Consider the following 23,158-nt stretch of genomic DNA (forward strand, 5'->3'; position numbering starts at 1 on the left):
TGTACCTGGGCCTTTCTCACTACATTCTAGCTTATATAGAATATAGTATTGATACATCTTCATTTATATAGAATTACTTATGTATTTGTGCCATCTCCCTTCAAGATTAAGTTTCCCAAGGGCAGAATCCTCATCTGAGTCACCTTTTTTACCGACAGCATAAAAAAGGCATAATTATAAACAATATAATGAATATTCATCACTAGTTGAATAAATTCAAAAAATATTAACACATCTCTGAATATACAGAAGTCCTTGGTAAACTGAGAGGTAAAAAGATGATTTTAAGGTGCTGAATTAAAGACATTTTAAAATGCCATATATTTTAATTTTCCAAAGTATTATACAATGCATAATTTTTTAATCCTATATTAAATGCTACAGGAATTTAGAAGAGAGAACATAATCAGAAAACCAAACCAGAAGAGAGATCAGCAGTCAGCAGTCAGAAGTAATGATAACTGCCACCCCCCATCTAAACATAAAAACAGTGAGAGAGAGAGAGAGAGAGAGAGAGAGACAAAGAGACAGTGAAAGACAAAGAGAGAGACAGAGAAGAAATCTGGAGCACACTGATCAAAAAACAAAAACTTTGTATTGAAATATGAGAATGTGGTAAGTTCAAAGCTTTTTCTTAAAAGCATATTTGTGAGTTTTGTCTCTTGATGTGAACAGGGTCAACCAGCCATTTGTTAGAAGCCAAGCTCATTACAAAGAGACTGCCTGTATAGGAATCTCAGTTAACTTCTCTCCAGTGTATGTGTTCCTACATGGATAAGAGATCCAAAAGAATCAAGAATAATTAAAAACAATTTCTATTCCTCCTCAAGCTTCTAAACTATGCTTAACAGCAACTACTCCACAATCAAGAATAACACACACCCACTGGGCATGGTTGCTCGTGTCTGTAATCCCAACATTTTGGGAAGCCAAGGTGGGTGGATCACTTTAGTTCAGGAGTTCTAGACCAGTCTCGGCAACATGGCAAAACCCCGTCTCTACCAAAAAAAAATACAAAAATTAGCTGGGTGTGGTGGCACGTGCCTGTAGTCCCAGCTACTCAGGGGTGCTGAGGCAGGAAAATCGCTTGAGCCTGGGCGGCAGAGGTTGCAGTGAGCCAAGATTGCATGCACCACCGCACTCCAGCCTGGGCAACACAGTGAGACCCTGTCTCAAACAAACAAACAAAAAAGAATTACACAAAACTCTTGATGGGGCAAATAAATATCCTTTGTTTGTATTGTTTTAAAAAGAACCAATAGGTAAAGGATGAATAACATATATTACAGGCAAAAAAAGAACAACACTGTCATGAATGCAATACCAAGTTAGTGAGGTTTGACACTAGTAAGTGTTATGGATTGAACTGTTCAAAAAGGTATGTTGAAGTTCTAACCCCAAGCACCTCAGAATGCATTTTTTTTTTTTAAATGAGTCCTTTATGGAGGCAATCAAATCAAAATGGGGTCATTAGCGTGGACCTTAATCAAATATAACTCATGTCCTGACAGAAAGGGAAAACTTGGACACAGACACACACACACACACACACACACACACACACTGGGAGAATGCCATGTGGAGAAGGCAACAAGAGGGGTGACGTACCTGCAAGCCAGGAATGCCCAAAATTGCCAGCACACCACCAGAAGCCAGGAGTGAGGCATGGAACAGATTCTCCCTAACAATCCTCAGAAGGAACCTACCCTGCAGACACCTTGATTTCAGACTTCTAGCCTCTAGAACTGAGAAAGTACATGTAGTTTAAGCCACCCAGATTGTGGGACATCGTTATTGCAAGCCCTAGCAAACTAATACAATGAAGCTTATGGTAAAATCCAAACATGACACCTGTAAACCAACACATATGTGTAAAATGCTCACAAACTGAAAATCACAAGTATCTCTACAAATGCCAGACAGCTTCACTGCAAGATAATGAGAGCTGTTCTCGGGGAGGATGCAAAAGATTATGTTTAAAGATGGCAGTTGGGATACAGACATTTATGAGAGAATGGTGAGGAGTATTGGAACAGGGATCCCAACAATTAGTTGGCTATTTAAATTATATAGCACTATAGGGACACACCAAACTTAGCTCTCAATTCCTGCTATATGACATGTAGCTGTTATTCTTCAGCCTGACTTAGCCACCTTAATGCAAGCAAAGCCAGGCAGCCTGTCATCTCTTAAAGCAGGTGAATAGGCAATGGCTTTCATCTCCACCTGGAGGAAATGAAGTACTACATGTGACCAGGAGGCTTGAAACTGCTCAAGAAATGCTAACAAGGTAAATTAATATCCACTAGAGTGAAAACCATTAACCGTCCAGAACCATCTTTCTCAAAGATTATAGGTACTTTTAAAGTCTTTCTTTTATTCAGGCATAATAAATGAAAAATTCTTCAACTATCTCCAAGATTTCAAAATAAATCTTCAAGTTAAAAGTTTAATAGAGTTATTAACACATCTGGAGATCAGCTGAGCACATCTTCAATGGGTAGAAACTTCCAAGTGTTTGGTTTGTTTTCTTATAAAGAAATAGTGTTTGCTTTGAGTCATAATTAAAACAAGTCAGAGTACATGTGAGAACTATTTGGAATATTTAAAGAGGATCACATCGTTCCAAGGTCTTGCACTACAGAAGCAGTAATGGTGTACTGATTAGGAAAAGAATAGCTTCAAGCCACCAGATTGGAATGAGCTAAACAAGCTTTGCACTAACTACCTGTGTGAACATAGGCAAGATGCTAAACCTCTCTAAGCACTAAGATTCCTGACTGTTAAATGAAGATGACAATAATGGGACCCACCTCATATGGCATTGTGAGGAGTAAATGAGACAAAGGGATGTACTATATTGTACACAAAATAATTGCTTAATAAAGGCTAGTTATCATGCTATTGACACTAAATTTAGTACAAGTAATTTTTATATGGTAAAGTACTGCTATTTTTCTTTAGGCAAGAATATTAAAATGTGGGAGACAACCCCTGTTAAAATTAACTCAATCATTTAGACCATTACTTTGACATTCCAAAATTCTCAAGCAATATGGTTATTAAGAGTCCTCTGGATTTTGTTTTTTATCCCTTATCATGTTGACTTCATTCAAATTTTCTTAAAAAAATACTTTTAAAATAATTCCAACTTTCATTTTAGATTATGGGGCTACATGTACAGGTTTATTATATTAGTATACTGCGTGATTCTGAGGTATGGGATATGAATGATCCTGTCATGCAGGTAGTAAGTATAGTACCCAAAAGTTTTTCAACCCTCTTCCCCCTTCCTCAGCAACCCCACTCAGCAGTCTCCAGTGTCTGTTGTTCCCAACTTATGTCCAAGTATACCCAATGATTAGCTCCCACTTATAAGTGAAAACATGCAATATTTGGTTTTCTGTTCCTGTGTTAATTCACTTAGGATAATGGCCTCCAGCTGCATCCATGATGCTGCAAAGAACACGATTTCATTCTTTTTAATGGCTGTGTAATATTCCGTGGTGTATATGCGCCACATTTTTTTTATCCAGTTCACTACTGATGGGCATGTAGGTTGACTCCACGGCTTTGCTATTGTGAATAGTGCTGTAATTAACATAAAAATGCATGTGTCTTTTTGGTAGAACAATTTCGTTTCTTTTGGATATATACCCAGTAATGAGACTGCCGGGATGAATGACAGTTCCTGTTTTAAGTTCTTTGAGAAATCTCCAGCCGGGCGTGGTGGCTCACGCTTGTAATCCCAGCACTTTGGGAGGCCAAGGCGGGCGGATCACGAGGTCAGGAGATCGAGACCACGGTGAAACCCCATCTCTACTAAAAATACAAAAAAAATAGCCGGGTGTGGTGGCGGGCGCCTGTAGTCCCAGCTACTCAGAGAGGCTGAGGCAGGAGAATGGCGTGAACCCGGGAGGCAGAGCTTGCAGTGAGCCGAGATCGTGCCACTGTGCTCCAGCCTGGGTGACAGAGCGAGACTCTGTCTCCAAAAAAAAAAAAAATGAAAAAAGAGAAATCTCCAAACTGATTTCCACAGTGGCTGAACTAATTTACATTCTCACCAGCAGTGTATAAGCATTCCCTTTTCTACACAGCCTTCCCAGCACCTGTTTTTGACTTTTAATAATAGCCATTCTAACTGATGTGAGATGGTATCTCATGGTTTTGATTTGTATTTTTCTGATGATTAGTGATGTGGAGCATTTCTTCATGTTTGTTGGCCACTTGAGTGTCTTCTTTTGAGAAGTATCTGCTTCTGTTCATGTATTTTGCTCACTTTTTATGGAGTTATTTGGTTATTTCTTGTTAAATTGTGTAAGCTCCTCAGAGATTCTAGATATCAGATCTTTGTCAGATATACGGTTTCTGAATATTTTCTCCCATTCTGTTTACTCTTTATTTTGCTGTGCAGAAACTCTTCAATTAGGTCCCACTTATCAATTTTGGCTTTTGTTGCAATTGCTTTTGTGAACTTAGTCATAAATCATTTCCAAAGGCCGACACTCGGACGATGTTTCCTAAATTTTCTTCTAGGATTCTTACAGTTTTGAGGTCTTACATTTAAATCTTCAATCCATCTTGAGTTAATTTTTATATATGGTGAAAGGGAGGGATCCACTTTCATTCTCCTGCATATGGACAGCCATCTATACAAGAAACATTTATTAAATAGAGACTCCTTTTCCCATCACTTATTCTTGTTAACTTTGTCAAAGATCAGGTGGCTGTAGGTGTGTGGCTTTATTTCTGGGTTCTCTATTCTGTTCCTTTGGTCTATGTGTCTATTTTTGTACTAGTATCATGCTGTTTCGGTTACTGTAGCCTTATAATATAGTTTGAATTCAGGTAGTGTGATGCCTCTGTCTTGGTTCTTTTTCCCTTAGGAATGCTTTGGATATTCAAGCTCTTCGATTCCATATGAATGTTAGAATATGTTTTTCTAATTCTGTGAAAAACAACATTGGTAGTTTGATAGGAATAGCACTGCATCAATAGATTGCTTTGGGCAGCATGGCCATTTTAACAATATTGATTCTTCCAATCCAAAAGCATGAAATGTTTTTCCATTTGTTTGTGTCATCTATGACTTCTTTCAGCAATGTTTTGTAGTACTACTTGCAGAGATCTTTCACCTCCTTGGTTAGACATTTTCCTAGGCCTTTTAATTTTTTGTAGCTATTGTAAATGAAATTGCATTCTTGATTTAATTCTCAGCTTGAATGCTGCTGGTGTATAGAAATAATGCTGGATTTTATACATTGGTTTATATTCTGAAACTGTACTGAAGTCATTCATCAATTCCAGGAGCTTTTTGGCAGAGTCTTTAGACTCTGTATAGAATCATATTGTCAGCAAAGATGGATAATTTCACTTGTTTTCTTATTTGGATGCCTTTTATTTCTTTCTCTTGCCTGATTGCTCTGGCTAGGACTTCTGGTACTATGTTTTAATAGGAGTGGTGAGAGCGGGTATCCTTGTCTTTTTCCAGTTCTGTAGGGGAATGCTTCCAGCTGTTGTCAGTTCAGTATGATGTTAGCTGTGGGTTTGTCATACGTGGCTCTTATTATTTTGAACTATGTTCCTTCAATGCCTAGCTTATTGAGGGTCTTTATCATGAAGGGATGTTGGATTTTATCAAAGGCTTTGTATGATCAAATGGTTTTTGTTCTTAATTCTGTTATGTGGTGAAGCACATGTCAATACATTTGTGAATTCTGAACCAACCTTGCATCCCAGGAATGAAGCCTACTTGATTGTGGTGAATTATCTTTTTGATGTGCTGCTGGATTTGGTTTGCTGGTATTTTGTTTAGGATTTTTGTTCATCAGGCATTGGCTTGTAGTTTTCTGTTTTCATTGTTTCTTTCCTAGTTGTTCATATCAGGATGATGCTGGCTTCATCATCCTCGATGATAGGGTGGTGTCCATCTTCCTGGATTTTTTGCAATAGTTTCAGTAGAATTGATACTGTCTCTTCTCTGTACTTCTGGTAGAACTTGGCTATGAATCAATCTAGTCCTGGGCTTTTTTTGGTTGGTAGGTTTTTATTACTAATTCAATTGTGGAACTTGGTATTGGTCTGTTCAGAGTTTCCATTTCTTCCTGATTCAATATTGGGAGGTTATGTGTTCCAGAAATTTACCAATTTCCTCTAGATTTTCTACTTTGTATACATAGAGTTGTTCCTAATAGTCTCTGAAAGTCTTCTGTATTTCCATGGGATCAGCTGTAATGTCACCTTTGTCATTTCTGATTGTGCTAATTTGGATCTTCTCTCTTCCTTTAGTTAGTGTTCTATTGATCTTTATCCTTTCAAAGAACCAACTTTTGGTTTCATTTATTTTCAATATATTTTTAGGTCTCAATTCCAGTCAGTTCAGCATTGATTTTAGTTATGTTTTTTCTTCTTCTGGCTTTGGGGTTAGGTTGTTCTTGTTTTTCTAGTTCCTCTAGGTGTGATGTTAGTTAATTTAAGATCTTTCAAATTTTTTTAGGTAGCCATTTAGTACTGTAAACTTTCCTCTTAACACTGTTTTTCCTGTATCCCAAGGATTTTGGTATGATTTGTCTCTGTTGTCATTTACCTCTAAGAATTTTTTGACTTCTGCTTTAATTGTTTAATCAAAAGTTATTCAGGAGGAAGCTGTTTAATTTCCATGTAATTGCAAAGTTTGGGGAAATCCTCTTGGTATTGATTACTATTTTTATTCCACTGTGGTCTAAGAGTATGGATGGTATGACTTTGATTTTTTTTCTATTTATTGAGACTTGCTTTATGACTGAGCATGTGGTCATCTGTCCTAAATGCAAATGAGAAGAATGTATATTCTGTGGTTGATGAGTGGAATATTCTGTAGCTGCCTATTAGGTCCAGTTGGTCAGGGGTAGAATTTAATTCCAGAATTTCCTTGTTGGTTTTCTGCCTTGATGATCTGTCTAATGCTGTCAGTGTGTTGTGGAAGCCCCCACTATTATTGTGTGGCTAAGTTCTTTTGTAGGTCTACAAGTAATTGTTTCAGGAATCTGGTTGTTCCAATGTTCCATGCATATATATTTAGGACAGTTAGGTCTTCTTATTGAATTGAACACTTTATCATTATGTAACGCCCTTCTTTCTCTTTTTTTATTGTTGTTGGCTTAAAGTCTGTTTTATCTGATATAAAAATAGTGACCCCTGCTCTTGTTTGCTTTCCATTTGAGGGACAGATCTTTCTCCAGCCCTTTACTTTGAGCGTACCTGTGTAATCACATGTGAGATGGGTCTCCTGAAAACAGCAGAGAGATAGGTCTTGTTTTTTTTTCCTTAATCCAACTTACAATTCTGTGCCCTTTAAAAGTGTGAAGTTTAGTCAGTTTATATTCAAAGTTAATATTGATATACAGCATTTTAAGCCTATCATGAAGTTGTTACTTGGTTGCATTATAGTTTCTATTGCGTAGTGCCTTTACAGAATCTGTAGGCCATGTACTTACGTGTGTTTTTGTGGTAGCGGGTGTTGTTCTTACATTTCCATGTTTAGAACACCCTTGAGGATCTCTTGTAAGGCTGATCTAGTGGTAAGAAATTCCCTTAGCACTTGCTTGTCTGGAAAACATTTTATTTCTCCTTTGCTTATGAGGCTTATCTTGGTGGGATATGAAAATCTTGGCTGAGATTTATTATCTTTAAGAATGATGAAAACAGGCCCCCAAACTCTCCTGGCTTGAAAGGTTTCTGCTGAGAAATCCACTGTTAGCTTAATGGTGTTCCCTTTGTATGTGATCTTGCTTTTTTCTTTGTAACATTTTTTCTTTAGCATTGACCTTAGACATCCTGGTGAGTATGTCTTGGTGATGTTCATTTTAATATAGTATCTCCCAGATGTTCTCCAGATTTTTTGAATCTGGATATCCACCTCTCTAGCAAGATTAGGTGATTTTTCTGGGATTATTCCCTCAACTATGTTTTCCGGGTTGTTTACCTTTTCTCTGTCTCACTTAGGAATGCCAATAATTTGTAGGTTTGATCACTTTACATTATCCCATATTTCTCAAAGATTTTGTTCATTTAAAAAAATGTTATTTTTGTCTGGGTTAAAAAGATTGGTCTTCAAGCTCTGAAATTATTTCTTCCACTTGGTCTACGATATTGAAGCTTTCAAATGTTTTCTTCTTTTTTATTTTTTATTTTTGGAGACAGTCTCACTCTGTTGCCCAGGCTGGAGTGCAGTGGTGTGATCTCGGTTCACTGCAACCTCCACCTCCCAGGTTCAAGCTATTCTCATGCCTCAGCCTCTGGAGTAGCTGAGATTACAGGCATGCGCCACCACACCCAGCTAATTTCTCTGTTTTTAGTAGAGATGGGGTTTCATCATGTTGACCAGGCTGGTTTCAAACTTCTGACCTCAGATGATCCGCTCGCCTTGGCCTCCCAAAGTGCTGGGATGTACAAGTGTGAGCCACTGCGTCCTGCCTCAATTGTATTGAAATTCCTTAAGTGAGCTTTTCAATTCTAGAAACGCTGACTGATTTCCTTTTAAGATGTTATATCTCTTTCTTCATTTCCTGGATTGATTTAGAAGTTTCTTTGTGTAGATTTTGAATCATGTCTTTGATCTCACTAAGCTTCCTCGTAATCCATGCTTTGAATTATTTATCTGTCATTTTCAAGTTTCCATTTTGGTCAGAAATTATTGCTGGAGAGTTAGTGTGATCCTTCAGTGGTGCCATGACATTCAGATTTTTCACAATAACAAAATTCTTGTGCTGGTTCCTTCTCATCTGGAGATGTTGGCACTATAATTTTTGTAATTATTTTTGTACAGATTGGATTTTTTCTCTTTCTTTCTTTCTCTGTAATATTATTGTTCTTTTTTTTTTCTTTCCCTTTCCCTTCTCCCCACTCCCTCTGTGTTGTGACTGCAGAGAATGCTGGGTAGGATCTTTTGGCTTTGCTTCTATAGCCCTATGCATTTCTATCAGCAGCTTTTACATATGGCTGTTCGGTTTGACCTACAGCCAGTAGACGGCACTTATCTGTAAAAACCTACTGCAGCCAATGTGTCTGGATATATACTCGATCCTTATTTATGGGGAGATGCTCACTGTTGCCTTAGGCAATGGGCTGATCTGTGCAGGCCATAGTGTTCTGAGTTCCCTTCTCAGTCCTGGGGGCAGGAGGCAAGATGGTCATCCCTTGATGACAGGCACAAGCACCAGCACTGATGGAGAATCCAGTGGAAAGCCACCAAGCACCCAGAGTGTGCCCAAGCATGAAGCTGGGAAACATCCTTAGCCCCAAGTCTCTTCAGAGGAAGTGGAGGCAGCCTAAACTCCTAATCCAGGAGTGTAAGTGCTCCAGATCCCTGGAGATTTGCCGGGGCATAGAGGAGAGAGGACCTTGCCACACCAGAGTTTTTGTGTAGAAAGGGGTGGGGCAGCTTAGGCTGCCATTCCAGGTGAACCGGTGCTCCAAATGCCTGGAGATCTGCCTGGGTGTGGAGCAGAGAAAGAAAGCCCAGCTGCACCATGGTCTCTCCACAGGAAGGGTGAGTGACTCAGGATGCTGAACGAAGTGAGCAGGTGCTCAAACTGCCTGAATGTAAAGCAGAAAGGGCCCCTCCTGCACCTAGATGTCTGCAAAGGAAGGGTGGGGCAACTGAGGCTGCCAATCCAGATGAGGTGAGCAGGTGCTTTGAATGCCTGGAGATCTGACTGGGCATGGAGTGAAGAGGGCTCCACTATACCAGGATCTCTGGACAGAAGGGGTGGGGCAGCTCAAGATGTAGAACCAGGCAAGCAGGTGGTCCAAATGCCTGGAGATCTGCCTGGGTGTGGAATGAAGAGGGCTCCCTGCACCATTTTTTGCAAACTTTTTTTTACAACTCTCAAAATTAATACTATTACTTTTGACTTCACAGTATTTTTGCCTTACATATCTTCCTTGATAAGGAATATTTCATCTTCTAAACTTAAGAAACATGAACAAACAAGTATAAGACCACACTCCTGAAAGTCCTAAGGTTATCTAAATTAGCACATAATCAAAATTTCCAACTATGTCTTTGGAATGTCCTTCAGAGAATTTTTCTCTTCTACATCTTCTTATTTAATTACTTAAGTCACAATATCCCAATCTAGCTGGGTGCAGTGGTTCACGCCTGTAATCCCAACAGTTTGGGTGGCCGAGGCCAGAGGATCACTTAAGCCCAGGAGTTTAAAACCAGCCTGGGCAACACAGGAAAATTCCGTTTCTGCAAAAGAGTTTTTAAAACAAAATAGCCAGACATGATGGCATGTGCTTGTAGTCCCAGTTACTCAGGAGGCTAAGGCAAGAGGACTGTTTGAGCCCAGGGGGTTGAGGCTGCAATGAGCCATTATCAGGCCGCTGTACTCCAGCCTGGGCAACAGGGCGAAATGCTGTCTCAGAAAAAAAAGTCCTATCTTCTATAAAGATTTTGAAAAGAGATAACAGGGACGGTATAGAAAATTATCTTGCAACATCATTTGGTAAAGTTATAAAGGTAAAACAAAGCTTGTGACTTCTGTGGTTGTTGCAGAGATTGCATTAAGTTATCTACAACTACATGTCACTAAGTACAGTAACTCTCTGTCCTTAATCGATAAGGGAGAGTAAGGAGGTCAATCAGAAACACATGAGGACAAGCTTTTCAAGAATCCAAATCTGTGCCCTGACCCCCAGAGAGCAATGGAGAGAAAGAAGAAAAGGAGGAGAGAGTTGTTTCTCGATATGAAAATATACGCAGCATGATGCCAAAGCAGACAGGAAGAAAGAAAAAGAAAAGTTTGCTGTTTTGTTTAATTAAGAGACTTCTGAAAGATAGAGTAAAAGCTTAACTTAAAAAGACCCCAAGAATGGCCAATATATTTGGCATTGTCAAATCAATACTCCTATTCCCAACACTAAATCTCTATGAGAAATTAATCACATAATTCACCTGGAAATGAATTCTCATTAGATGGTTCCAACTCCTTTGAAAGAGAAAGCAGTGTTGTGGGGAGGGGCGTTAAACAGAAAAATAAATTGAACAGTCTGAAAAACCGTTTACTAGCAGGGTACACCAATTCCAATGAGTTTTACACACTTGCCAAAAAAAAAAAAAAAAAAAAAAAAAGGACACTCTGAGGGAGGAAAATCTATTGTATATTAAATAATAATTATTTAAATAAAATGCTATTTAGTAATAAGAGGTCAGATACACTGTACATGTGAAATAATCCAAAAATAATGAACTTACTTGCTTTTCCCTTTGTATACTGTAGCATAAGATCCTTCCCCTAGTTTTTCCAGCTTTTCATATGAGTCAGCTTTTCCAAATTTGGGACTTGTTGGCTAAAAATGAAGCACAGGGTAAACAAAACAGATTGTATCAAATTAATTAACAACAAATACCCTGATTTTGCTAAGAATGTACAGATTCTCTGTCACTTTTTAAATAACTGTTTTTTCTGGCGTACATGTTTATTTTTCAAAACAACATAATAAACAGGGTACAAAACTCAAAAAAATGCAAAAAAACACAATGTAGAATGAAACTATTCCCATAAGCTAACCAGGGAACCACTGTTAATATTTTGATATGTGTTCTTCCAGTGCTATCTGTAAGCTGATGATAGCTTTCTTACATAAATGAAATTGCACCATATCTACTGTTTTTTAACCTGCCCCTCCCTTTTTTTACTCAATCAATTATGAACACTTTACATGTTATTTTACAATCTTCTAAATTAGGAGCTGGCAAACTGTGGCCCATGGGTCAAATCCAGCCCACCACCTGTTTTTGGATATCCCATAAGTTTAGAATAGTTTTTACCTTTCTTAATGGTTGAAGGAAACAAAGCAAAACAAGAATAAAGTTTCATGATATGTGAAAATAATATGAAAATCAAATTTTAGTGTTCATAAAGTTTTACTGAAACACAGTCATGGTCATTCACTTGTATATTGTTTCATGGTTTTCAAAATACAACAGAGCTGTAGTTCCAGTACAGATCATATGTCTGACAAAGCTGAAAATATTTACTGTATCCCGTTGTAAATCATGATGGTATAATATTCAGTTATATAAAGGTACTCTTCTGATACCTTTTAGTGATAATTCAAACAGATAATCAGAAGATGTATCACTCAGGTATCACTAATACAAAATGGAACTCTCTTATACATACATAAATCAATCCTTAAGGTATAGCTGCCACAAAATAACTCTTAAGACAGGTCACATCCCAACAGGACCAAAAAAAAATGCTAAGAGGGAGTGACCTCATCAATCTTTTTGTACTCAACTCCCACCCCAACTTTAACTATGGAGCAAGAAAAGGGGAGTGTTGTCCTCCATGGTGGAGAAGCATTCGCCTTCTATTTCAATAAGAAATGATCTATTATTATACTGTTGCTATTATATAAAAGGGTAATACCAAAGCATATTAGAAAATGATAATTATATAAGGAATGAAAAATCTTATTAAAGAGATTTATTTCAATATAAATATATATATAATTCATTAAAAGTTGCTAATATTTGTGGTACTTTATAAATAACGAAGTTTAGAACTTGTATTCTTCAAGTTGGGCTTGAACACTACTTTTGAGTATACTCCTGTACCACATATCAAAAAACACACAACATGTGGGCAATGATTCTGACTCCCACTATTTATTGGGATTTTATGTGGCCAGTTGAATACATCTTTCTTACTTTCTTCCCACCCAAAATACCCCATCATGACTTAAAAGTTATTTTTCAAAAACAATAAATCAGAATTAGAAGCAGAAAACAAAAAAGAGTGCCAATATCTAACCAGAAATTTTGAAGAATTCTGAAAGAAGGTAATCAGAATAAAAACTTCAGAGAAAAGCCTGACCATGTAGGGGAAGACTATTAAATAAAAGAAGCAAGAACCTCTAGGTGAACATGAGACTAATCAACACATAAACAGTTGAGACTGCAGTGTCCTCCCAAGCAAGCTGCAGAGGCATCTGCACAGGAGAAGGCTTAGAGTGTGGTATCTGAGCAGAGCAAGGACTCAAGTAGCCAATACCCAGAGAAAAAGCAATGTCTCCCCATCCCCCAAGCTGTAATCCCTTTCACACAATCAGTAGAGACAATTTACAGAAAATAAAATAAGCTGACAGTGATTCTCAAGTACAAATATGAGTATACAACCAAAAATCACAAATCGTTTTAGGAAAAGCAACATCCTGAAAGAGAAGGATAAAATTCAGTGGGCAGATAAGCTAAAACCTTGGAAGGCAAGTTAACATTGCAAAGGTAAGGATAACTTTAAATAGGCTGGGCACGGTGGCTCACACCTGTAATCCCAGCACTTTGGGGGGCAGAGGCAGGTGGATCACGAGGTCAAGATATCGAGACCATCCTGGCCAACATAGTGAAACCCCATCTCTACTAAAAATACAAAAATTAGCTGGGCGTGGTGGCGTATGTCTGTAGTCCCAGCTACTCGGGAGGCTGAGGCAGGAGAATTGCTTGAACCCCAGAGGCTAAAAAAGTAATAAGCTCAATGGCTAAACAGAACTCTCCCAGAAACTTCAGGGAGAGGTTGCACCTAAATAGAAAAATTATTCAGCAAGCATATTGTCATAGATTGTAATAGCTGCAAAAAGACAGTTAAGCAATATTTTCAAAATTAAAAGGAAAAATAATTTTGCATAATTAATACTATACCCAAGACAGTCCCTCAAGTGAAACATGGAAACACAACAATTTTACTACCCACAGAAAAAAAATATAGATATAAAATTATCTCAATATAAGATGTAGTTGGAGTGATGGGGGAAAAGGCAAGGAACAGTAGGAAAGGAGAAATAAAAGCACACTGAGCTTTCTTGAATAAATGAGAATATATTGCAGATACAGATTGAAACACCAAATGCATATGTTTTAGGATGTTTCTTAACCTTTAAAAGGAATCAGTAAATTGATATAAATAAGGTATACAAATCCCAAACAAATTGGGGAGAGGGGAAATGGGAAAAAAATGCAACGAAAGAGGAAGAGGGTAAGGAGTGAGAGGTTAGAGGAAGAGGCATATTCAATAAGAAAGCATGCAAAGTAAAATTTTATAAAATAAGAATAAAGTTAAATCCAAACATATCAATGATTACAATAAACATAAATGAATCAATTTCCCCTATTAAAGGAAAAGCTCTCAGATTAAAAAATAAAAAAAAACAAAGAAAATCTAGCAATATGCTATTAAGAAGAGATTAAAAAAGAGTAAATCTGAAAATAAAGGAGTAAGGGGAAAATATAGCCCAGTAAGCATTTTTAAAAATAATACCTATAGTAGTATTGACAGCAGACAAAACAGAATTTACAAAACAATAAATAGATTAAATTAATATCTCCCATAAAAAATGAATGTTAAAAATCCACCAAGAAGTCTAATAAACTAGTAAACTAGTAAAGGCCAAATAACATAGTTTTGAAATGTATCAAACAATTGTTGGTAGCAATAAAGTGAGAAAGAAGTGATAATGAAAGACAAGCACACACTACTAATCGACAGAGCAAGCAAGTAACTAATAATTAAGGGATATATGGGGCTCAAATATTAGAAACAGTGGCTTAATTAATATACATATACAAATATTTATATTCTTTCAAGCACACATCTAAAATTCACCAAAAAATGATCATAGATTAGATCACAAAGATAATCTCAATACTGAAACCTGCAAAAACATTTCAAGTTGCTTTTTCTGAGCACAATGTAATTAAATTAGAAATTAAGACTATAATTAACAACATTGTACTGTATTTGGGATTCCTGCTAAATGAGTAGATTTTAGCTGTTCTTGCCACAACAAAAAATGGGTACTATATGAGATGATAGATAAGTTAATTTGCTTCACTATAGTAATCATTTTACTATCTATATGTATCCCATAACACCACGCTATATAGGTTAGAATCCCTAATCCAAAAACCTTAAAACCAAAATGTTCCAAAAATCTGAAACTTTTTGAACATCAGCATGATGCCACAAGTGGAAAATTCCACACCCGACCTCATGTGATAGGTGCACAAAATTATTTAAAATATTGTATAAAATTACATTCAGGCTATGCATATAAGCTATATATGAAACATAAGTGAGTTTCATGTTTAGACTTGGGGTCCCCTTCCTAAGATATCTCGTGTATAATCCAGAATCCAAAAAAATCTTTTTTTTTTTTTTGAGACAGAGTCTCGCTCTGTCGCCCAGGCTGGAGTGCAGTGGCGCAATCTCAGCTCACTGCAAGCTCCGCCTCCTGGGTTCATGCCATTCTCCTGCCTCAGCCTCTCCGAGTAGCTGGGACTACAGGCGCCCGCCACCACGCCTGGCCAATTTTTTTGTATTTTTAGTAGAGACGGGGTTTCACCATGGTCTCGATCTCCTGACCTCATGATCCGCCCGCCTTGGCCTCCCAAAGTGCTGGGATTACAAGTGTGAGCCACCGCGCCCGGCCCCAAAAAAATCTTAAAGCCAAAATACCTCTGTACCAAGCATTTCAGATAGGGGATACTCAATCTTTGTATCTTAAATATATACAATAAATGTTTTTTTTGAAATAAAAAAATTAAAGCTGAATAGTTCAACAACATGAGTTTAAAAAAATCAAAACTTAAAATTCATAAATATATGACAATGAGAGCATGACCATTTAAGACCTATGGCATGCAGCCGAATCAATACATAAAAGAAAATTTAAATATATGCATATAATAGAAAACAATAAAGCAGTATGATTTAGACTTTTAATGGCAGCTAGAAAAGAAGCAACAAAGAACACGGTAGGAAGAGATTAATAAAGACAAAAAAGATATTTGTAAAATATAAGACAAAAGTATAATAAACATGATTAATAAAACCAAATGCTATTTGTAAAGACCATTAAAATAGAGAATTATCTGGAAAGTCTCATTAAAAAGAGAACTAAATAAACACTGGAAATACGAGAACATAACTCAGTTTAAGAACGAATGTTTTTGTTTTCGTTAATTAACCTGGAATACCATGAACAGCTTTATACCAAAATATTCAAAATTTAGTACATACTTTCTAGAAAAAATTAATTACCCAAATTCACTTAAGCAAAATACAAAAACTAAGACACAATAAACAGAATAAATTTAAAGAATTAATCTTAAAAATACAATCTTCTAAGGGCAACTTCTACTAAAATTTAAGAAACAGATACACTAAGTTGTATGAAGCAGATAGCATAAAAATATAAAATACTTCTAACTAGCAAAACCCCATTACCAAAATTAACTAACTAATTAAACAAAAGGCCAAGTATCGCAAACATAGGAGCAAAAATTCTAAGAAATATTTTAAAAATTAATTTCTGCAAATGTGCTACAAGAATAATACACCATGGCCAAATGAGATTTATTTCATGAATTCAAAAATGGTTCAACCTCAAAAAAATTACTAATATATTTCACTACATAAGAGAAAAATCCGGAAAAACAATTTTTAAAATTCAGTATACTGTGTATCAGAAATAAAATGAAAAAATTATGTAACCTAGTAACAAAGGAAAGTGTCCAAATTCAATTATTATTTTTATAGAAACCTGTAACAAACCTCATATTAAATGGTAAAATATTTGATCCATTACTTTTAAATGCAAGAACAAGACAGGAAACCACCTAACTTCCACTATTTGGCAGTTATTAACAAGCATTTGTGCTTTAGATACTAATCTCTTCCATAAAACAGTAACCCATTATGTTAATCCTTACAGTAACAAATATATCTGTAAATATGTTCAAATGTTAGGGGCTTAAAATTAATGCCACAGAGATTGTTGAAAACAGGTACTTATTAAAATTTTCTACTACCCAATTCACCTGTAAATATCCTAAAGGCTCAATGGTTGAAGTCAACCCACTACACATAAACCTCCATGAGGTTGTTTCCTCATTCTGTGTAATGAAAAAGAACTTAATTTATGTGTGGAACCAAACAGATTTTTGCAAAATCTAAAGTCAGATCCTTCCAGGTGTATACAGCACAAGGTAGCCTAAAGCTGTGCAGACTGAGGAGATATTATCAGGCAACTACTCTTACTCATCATTAATGCTAATAAAAAGAGAAGAAACAAGTTCATCTCTGAGAGTCTCAACTATTAATCCAGGCTATCTCTAGACAGTGGCAACTTCAATGGAAGAATGACTGTGGCAAATGCTGACAGAACTGCTGGAAAATTAGTAAGTGCTTCAAGAAAGCTTCCAGAGTCAAGTACTCAATCTGCACAGCTGGACATAATAGTAACCCATTTCCTGACCAAGCATTCAATGTGGGGTCAATTCCTCCTCAAGCTCCATGATTACTAATTTTATAATGAAATATAGACCAAAAATAGAATTCCTGCCTTCACAAAATCAGAGCTCCTAGAGCTACATAACACTGTCGGCATCATTTACTCTAATATAAATATATAAAAATGAAAACCTCCCAGAAACACCGATTTGCCCAAGACCATACACTGAATTTCAATTAAATATTTTTTCTTAAAGTCATCTAAGTAATCTGCTCCCATTTAGCACTCAGTATGCAAAAACAAAACTAGCAGCACAAATTTTGCTAGCACTCAGTATGAGAAAACAAAACTAGCAACACAAATTAACAGTGTTTAAAGAAAAAATCCAAACCAAATAACAAGGGTTTATTTTATACATACGTATGGATTGCTAGAGGTGTCATAACAAAACATCACATACTTGGTGGCTTCAACAACAAAAATTTATTTGTTCACAGTTTTGGAAGCTAGAAGTCCAAGATCAAGGTTTTGGCAGGGTTTGTTTCTCCTGAGTCCTCTCTCCTTGGCTTGCAGATGGCCACCTTCTCATGTGTCCTCACATGGCCTTCCCTCTGGCTGATGGGATCCCTGGTGTCTCTACACTTCTTGCAAGGACATCAGTCATATTATATTAGGGTCACACCCAATGACCTAATTTTAATTTAGTCATCTCTTTAAAAATCTTACCTTCAAACACGGTTACCTATTGAGGTACTAGGGGCTGGGACTTCAACATATGAATTTTAAGGGAACACCATTCAGCCCATAACACACACACACACTGTCTTTCTCTCTCTCTCTCTCTACATATATATATACACATACATACACATATATATGTATATATATATGAAGGACAAAGATATTTCAAAAATTAATATGGAAAGGAACGGAGGGAGGAGAAGGGAGGAGAGGCTGTAAGATTTTTTTTTAGGAATTTTAACTTGGTTCCATGTAATTTAAACTATGATTACAATGATGAGCTCTTTAAGCATTACATTCACTTAGGACCACCTATTTTTTTCTTCAAGAAATTTGTAAGATACAAACCATGTGTTGAGTTAAATCAAGTAAAATTTAATGGAAAATTACATTCAAAGTCGCCTGACTAGTCCTGTGTGGGTTATGTTCTCATGCATTTTTCATCACCAGGAAACAGCTTGTGAATGTCACACTTTACCATCACCCTCCTGAGCCCAAGTTTTAAATAGAAATTTAAAAACCTATATTAAACTTCAGTATAAAATGATCTTCAATGGGGAAAATATTGTGTTCACAGTTCCACTCCAAATTATTTAAAATCAGAATGAGAGGTCTGTGTGTTTGCTTTTGTGCTCCTTTAAGAATGAATGCAATCTAAGTTAAAGAAAAACACACCAGCGGAAAATTATCTTTTCATTCTTATTAGGAGATAAACTGCTAATGACTACTTAGAGTAAGTATAAGACACAGTCACCACTTGGCAAGAGAATAGGAAGACAAAATTTTCTCTTTCTGGAAAGGCACAAATAATTTTCTAGAAATGATATATTCACTCTACATAGATAGCTTTTTATAAAAGAGTTAATGTAATTGTTTTTAAGACATAGACCATATTAAACTTACTACTTGAAAAAACTGAACTGAGGAAATTAGAAAAACAAAAAAATTTTTAATAAAAACAATCTCCATTCATTCACAAGAAAGATTTAGTAAAGGAAGATGCTAATGGTACAAAGTAGTCTATCTAATTAACTGGATTTGGATGCATTAACTGCTATGGTTGTATTCTATATTCTGTTAACACTACAATGGCAGAAAATTAATACTTTGCCACATTTTGTGGTAAAACAGTATTATTTGCCCTGTGAAACTGATAGGTAGACATTGTGGAAATACACTGTAACTTACAAATCAATCATGCTGACTCCATAGGAAGAATCAAAGGCATGTAATTCTCTTTAAAACTTTTCCTAGTCTACAAAAGAATAGGCCTATGATGAATAGGATGCATCTAAGAGACAGTCTCCGCTTTGAGAGTTAGATTCTTATAAAGTGAGTCTCCTATTTTAAGTATGCAGAAATGGTCTGATCTGTAATTACTGTATACATAAATAAGGAATCCAAATGCCAAATATTTAAAGATGTCAATAATAAAATTCTTCCTATCAAATGAGTAAAAAAAAAAGAAGAATTCAGAAGGATTTTTGTTTATAATTAAAGTGGAGGCCTTTGTCTTTTTTTCCTTGCAACTTTATTAAATCATCACATTTAAATAAAGATGCTGGATCAAACCAAGGTGTAGCCAACCTTAAACATTATCTTTGGCTTTTTGATGTCAGGTGTGTGGATAGATGAGAAGCAGCTTTATGGGACAACTATTCTCTGCTTATCGCTTCCCTACTTAGGGTGTAGGCTTGAGATACCACTTTAGAGACACGGAAATACAGAGGGCTAATCAGCAATTTCTAACAGACACTAACTACATAGATGTGAAATTTAATGAGACAATGTTAACACTTTTTTTAAAAACTTAATAAAAGTATAGAGAACCGTCAATTATCTGGGCCAGCAGAGGGGAACACTGACATGGATAATGAAAAGTGCACGTAATGTTCTGGCTGAACAATGTTTGTCACCCTGCCATAAAGGTGTTCTTAAGCCTTGACAGCTCCAGTTCACTGTCTGTGTAATAATAATAACAACAACTAGCTAATATCAAGTGATTATGTACCAGGCCTTAAGCTAATCATTTTATATGTATTACATAAACTTAATCTCTATAATACCACCATGAGGTTGGTTCTATTACTATCCCCATTTGAACATGAATAATTTACAGACTGGAAAAATAAAGTAACTCATCTAAAATCCTATAGTTACTGGCAGAACTAGAATTCAAACCAAGATGATCAGAATTGAGAATGATTTTCTTTGTTACTTTTACACTGGTGGAATATTCCCACAGAGTCCTAAATCTCACCCACATGGAGGAAATATTAAACATACTTTGGTCTGTCTTCTATTGAAACCTCACTCGCAGAAGCAAGGATGGGTGTCTGAACTGCAATTTTTATAAACTTCATGAGTATACTTCAGTGTTCACTGTAATGATACCCTGATATCCAGTAAGAATGTCCATAGCTTCATACTAACATCATTGAAAATTGATTTTAACCCTCACACATAACCCTTTGCTTAAGATTGTTGAGTACCCCCTGAATTGAGGAAAACCACAATGGAGAATCACTTCTCCAGCACATTATACTGTAATTGTGAGAGTGGGTATGAGGGTGAGAGAGTAAGGATTCAATCAGAACCACCTGACTTCATTAAATAGGGATTTAAAGTCAAATCTGACTGGGCTAATTTTATTTTGCCTTTGATCTCCAGAACAAGCTTTATCACCCAGCATTGATAGCCCTATTACAGCCACACTAAGGTAACGCATCATTGATAGGTAACTTGGTTATAAAATAGATCTAGGTGCTGCAGAGAGATATGGATCCAAACATCACACATGGTAACAACCTGTCAAGGGGGCTTGGTTCTAATCTGGGAATTTTCCACTCCCCAGAAGAGGGAGTAATGCCAAGATGACACACCAACCACACCTCAAGAACAAGTATCTAAAAACTGAAGTGAAACTCTCATTTGCAGGTTTGCACCCTCCTCCCACATCTCCCAAATTAGGCCTGCCTATCATGGGATATAGATTTTTATGGTGATGAAAAGAGGTAAATTTGGAGCAATTTGTGGAATGTAGAGAGGACCTTAAACTAAATATGAGTTTCTGAAAATATGCCCTCTTTAAGATCAGCTTATGACAGCACAACTCAATGAAATCCCTTCTAAATTGGTCCAGCAAGACAGGAAATCTCCCGTAGTACTCCCAAGAACTGCAGCTACTGAGGAGCACAGCTGGGTTAGAGGAGGTGGCAGGAATAAGGGAGGGAAGGTTTGTCATATCAGTGACAGTATTAAACACTACACAGGGACTAGTCCTAGGAAAAGTGGGCACTCAATATATGTCTGAAAAAAATTTAAAAGCCTGTCAAACACCCTCTTAAAATACTATAAATAAAATCCCATTCTTTATATTTTGCGTGAATTTTGAAGGGCCACTATCTGAAGAAAAAAAAACAATCAGCCAGTTACATTAGCATGATGGCCACTGAGGTCAAGGCATTCTTGGTTCCTTGATTTCAGTCAAGGCTCCTAATATATAATGGCCTATATGTGAAGAGCATATAGATGTATATGGCTGGGAAGGCATGGTATTTTAAAATAGTTTCTACCACAGTATTTCCAAAAAACAATGCTTTCCTCATTAAAACAGTGGCTGCAATGCCACACTTCTATCACGTTTTCCTTCCTTTTCAGCTCTACTCTTGGAGCCTATAAAAGATAACTAATATTTTAAAAGAAATAATGATAAAATAAAAGTACGACATAAATCATGGTGACCCTTAAGGAAACAGAGTCTTCCTTTGATGCTTATCAGCCATTGTTACATCCTCTAAGCACTGTTAAAAATAACACCTGTGTCTATAAGGCTACCTTGCTTTCCCATGCTTCCCATGGGTATTAACTGATCAAACCTTTACACTGCTGCAGAGGATGTAAAACTGCATTATGCAAAAAGGGTTAATGTCTCCATTTTCTGCCCAATTCAGAATCCAGTGGAAATTAACCTTTACACCAAAAAAAAAACAAAAAAAAAAACATAATAAAGTACCCCTTCTTATCACAACAGGGGAGAGAACAAAAAGGCAGCAGACAGGATTTGCTGGCAAGACGGCCAAATAGGAACAGCTCCCATCTGCAGCTCCCAGCAAGATCAACACGGAAGGCAGGTGATTTCTGCATTTCCAACTGAGGTACCCGGTTCATCTTACTGGGACTGGTTGGACAGTTGGTGCAGCCCACGGAAGGCTAGCCAAAGCTGGGTAGGGTATCACCTTGCCCAGGAAGCGCAAGGGGTCAAGAGATTTCCCTCCCCCAGCCAAGGGAAACCATGAGAGACTGGCCCAGATACTGTGCTTTTACCACAGTGTTTGCAACCGGAAGACCAGGAGATTCCCTCCAGCGCCTAGGCCACCAGGGCCCTCGGTTTCAAGCACAAAACTGGGCAGCCATTGGGCAGACACCAAGCTAGCTGCAGCAGTTTATTTTTCATACCCCAGTGGCACCTGGAGTGCCAGGGAGACAGAATCGTTCACTTCCCTAGAAAGGGGGCTGAAGTCGGGGAGCCAAGTGGTCTGGCTCGGCAGCTCCCACCTCCACGGGTCCCACCTCCATGGTGCCCGGCAAGCTAAGGTCCAGCGGCTTGAAATTCTCGCTGCCAGCTTAGCAGTCTGAAGTCGACTTGCGACGCTTAAGCTAGGTGGGGGTGGGGGAATCGCCTTTGCTGAGGCTTGAGTAGGTGGTTTTACCCTCACAGTGTAAACAAAGCCGCTGGGAAGGTTGAAATGGGCAGAGCCCACTGTAGCTCAGCAAGGCCAGGCCAAAGGCCGCTGTGGTCAGACTCCTTCTCTAGATTCCTCCTCTCTGGGCAGGGCATTTCTGAAAGAAAGGCAGCAGCCCCAAGTCAGGGACTTAGAGATAAAACCCCCATCTCCCTGGGACAGAGCAACTGGGGAAAGGGGCAGCTGTGGGCGCAGCTTCAGCAGAGCTTAAACATCCCTGCCTGACAGTTCTAAAGAGAGCAGCGGATCTCCCAGCACAGTGTTCAAGCTCTGATAAGGGACAGACTGCCTCCTCAAGTGGGTCCCTGAACCCCATGTATCCTGACTGGGAGACACCTTTCAGTGGGGACCAATGGACACTCATACAGGATAACTCTGGCTGGCATCTGGTGGGT

General features: G+C 37.4%; 1 protein-coding gene across 8 annotated transcripts in view; it reads right to left on the reverse strand.

Annotated features, from left to right (window-relative positions):
• CDK14 (cyclin dependent kinase 14) overlaps positions 1-23,158 on the reverse strand; it is a 685,360-nt gene that overhangs the window by 522,951 nt on the left and 139,251 nt on the right. For all 8 annotated transcript variants that reach the window (XM_063636396.1, XM_055272770.1, XM_063636397.1 and 5 more), the window contains one exon: positions 11,240-11,334. In XM_063636396.1, the coding sequence (XP_063492466.1) occupies positions 11,240-11,334 (95 nt within the window). The remainder of the gene's footprint in view (positions 1-11,239; positions 11,335-23,158) is intronic.

The sequence above is a fragment of the Symphalangus syndactylus genome, chromosome 3 (genome assembly GCF_028878055.3).
Source record: "Symphalangus syndactylus isolate Jambi chromosome 3, NHGRI_mSymSyn1-v2.1_pri, whole genome shotgun sequence".
NCBI lineage: Eukaryota > Metazoa > Chordata > Mammalia > Primates > Hylobatidae > Symphalangus > Symphalangus syndactylus.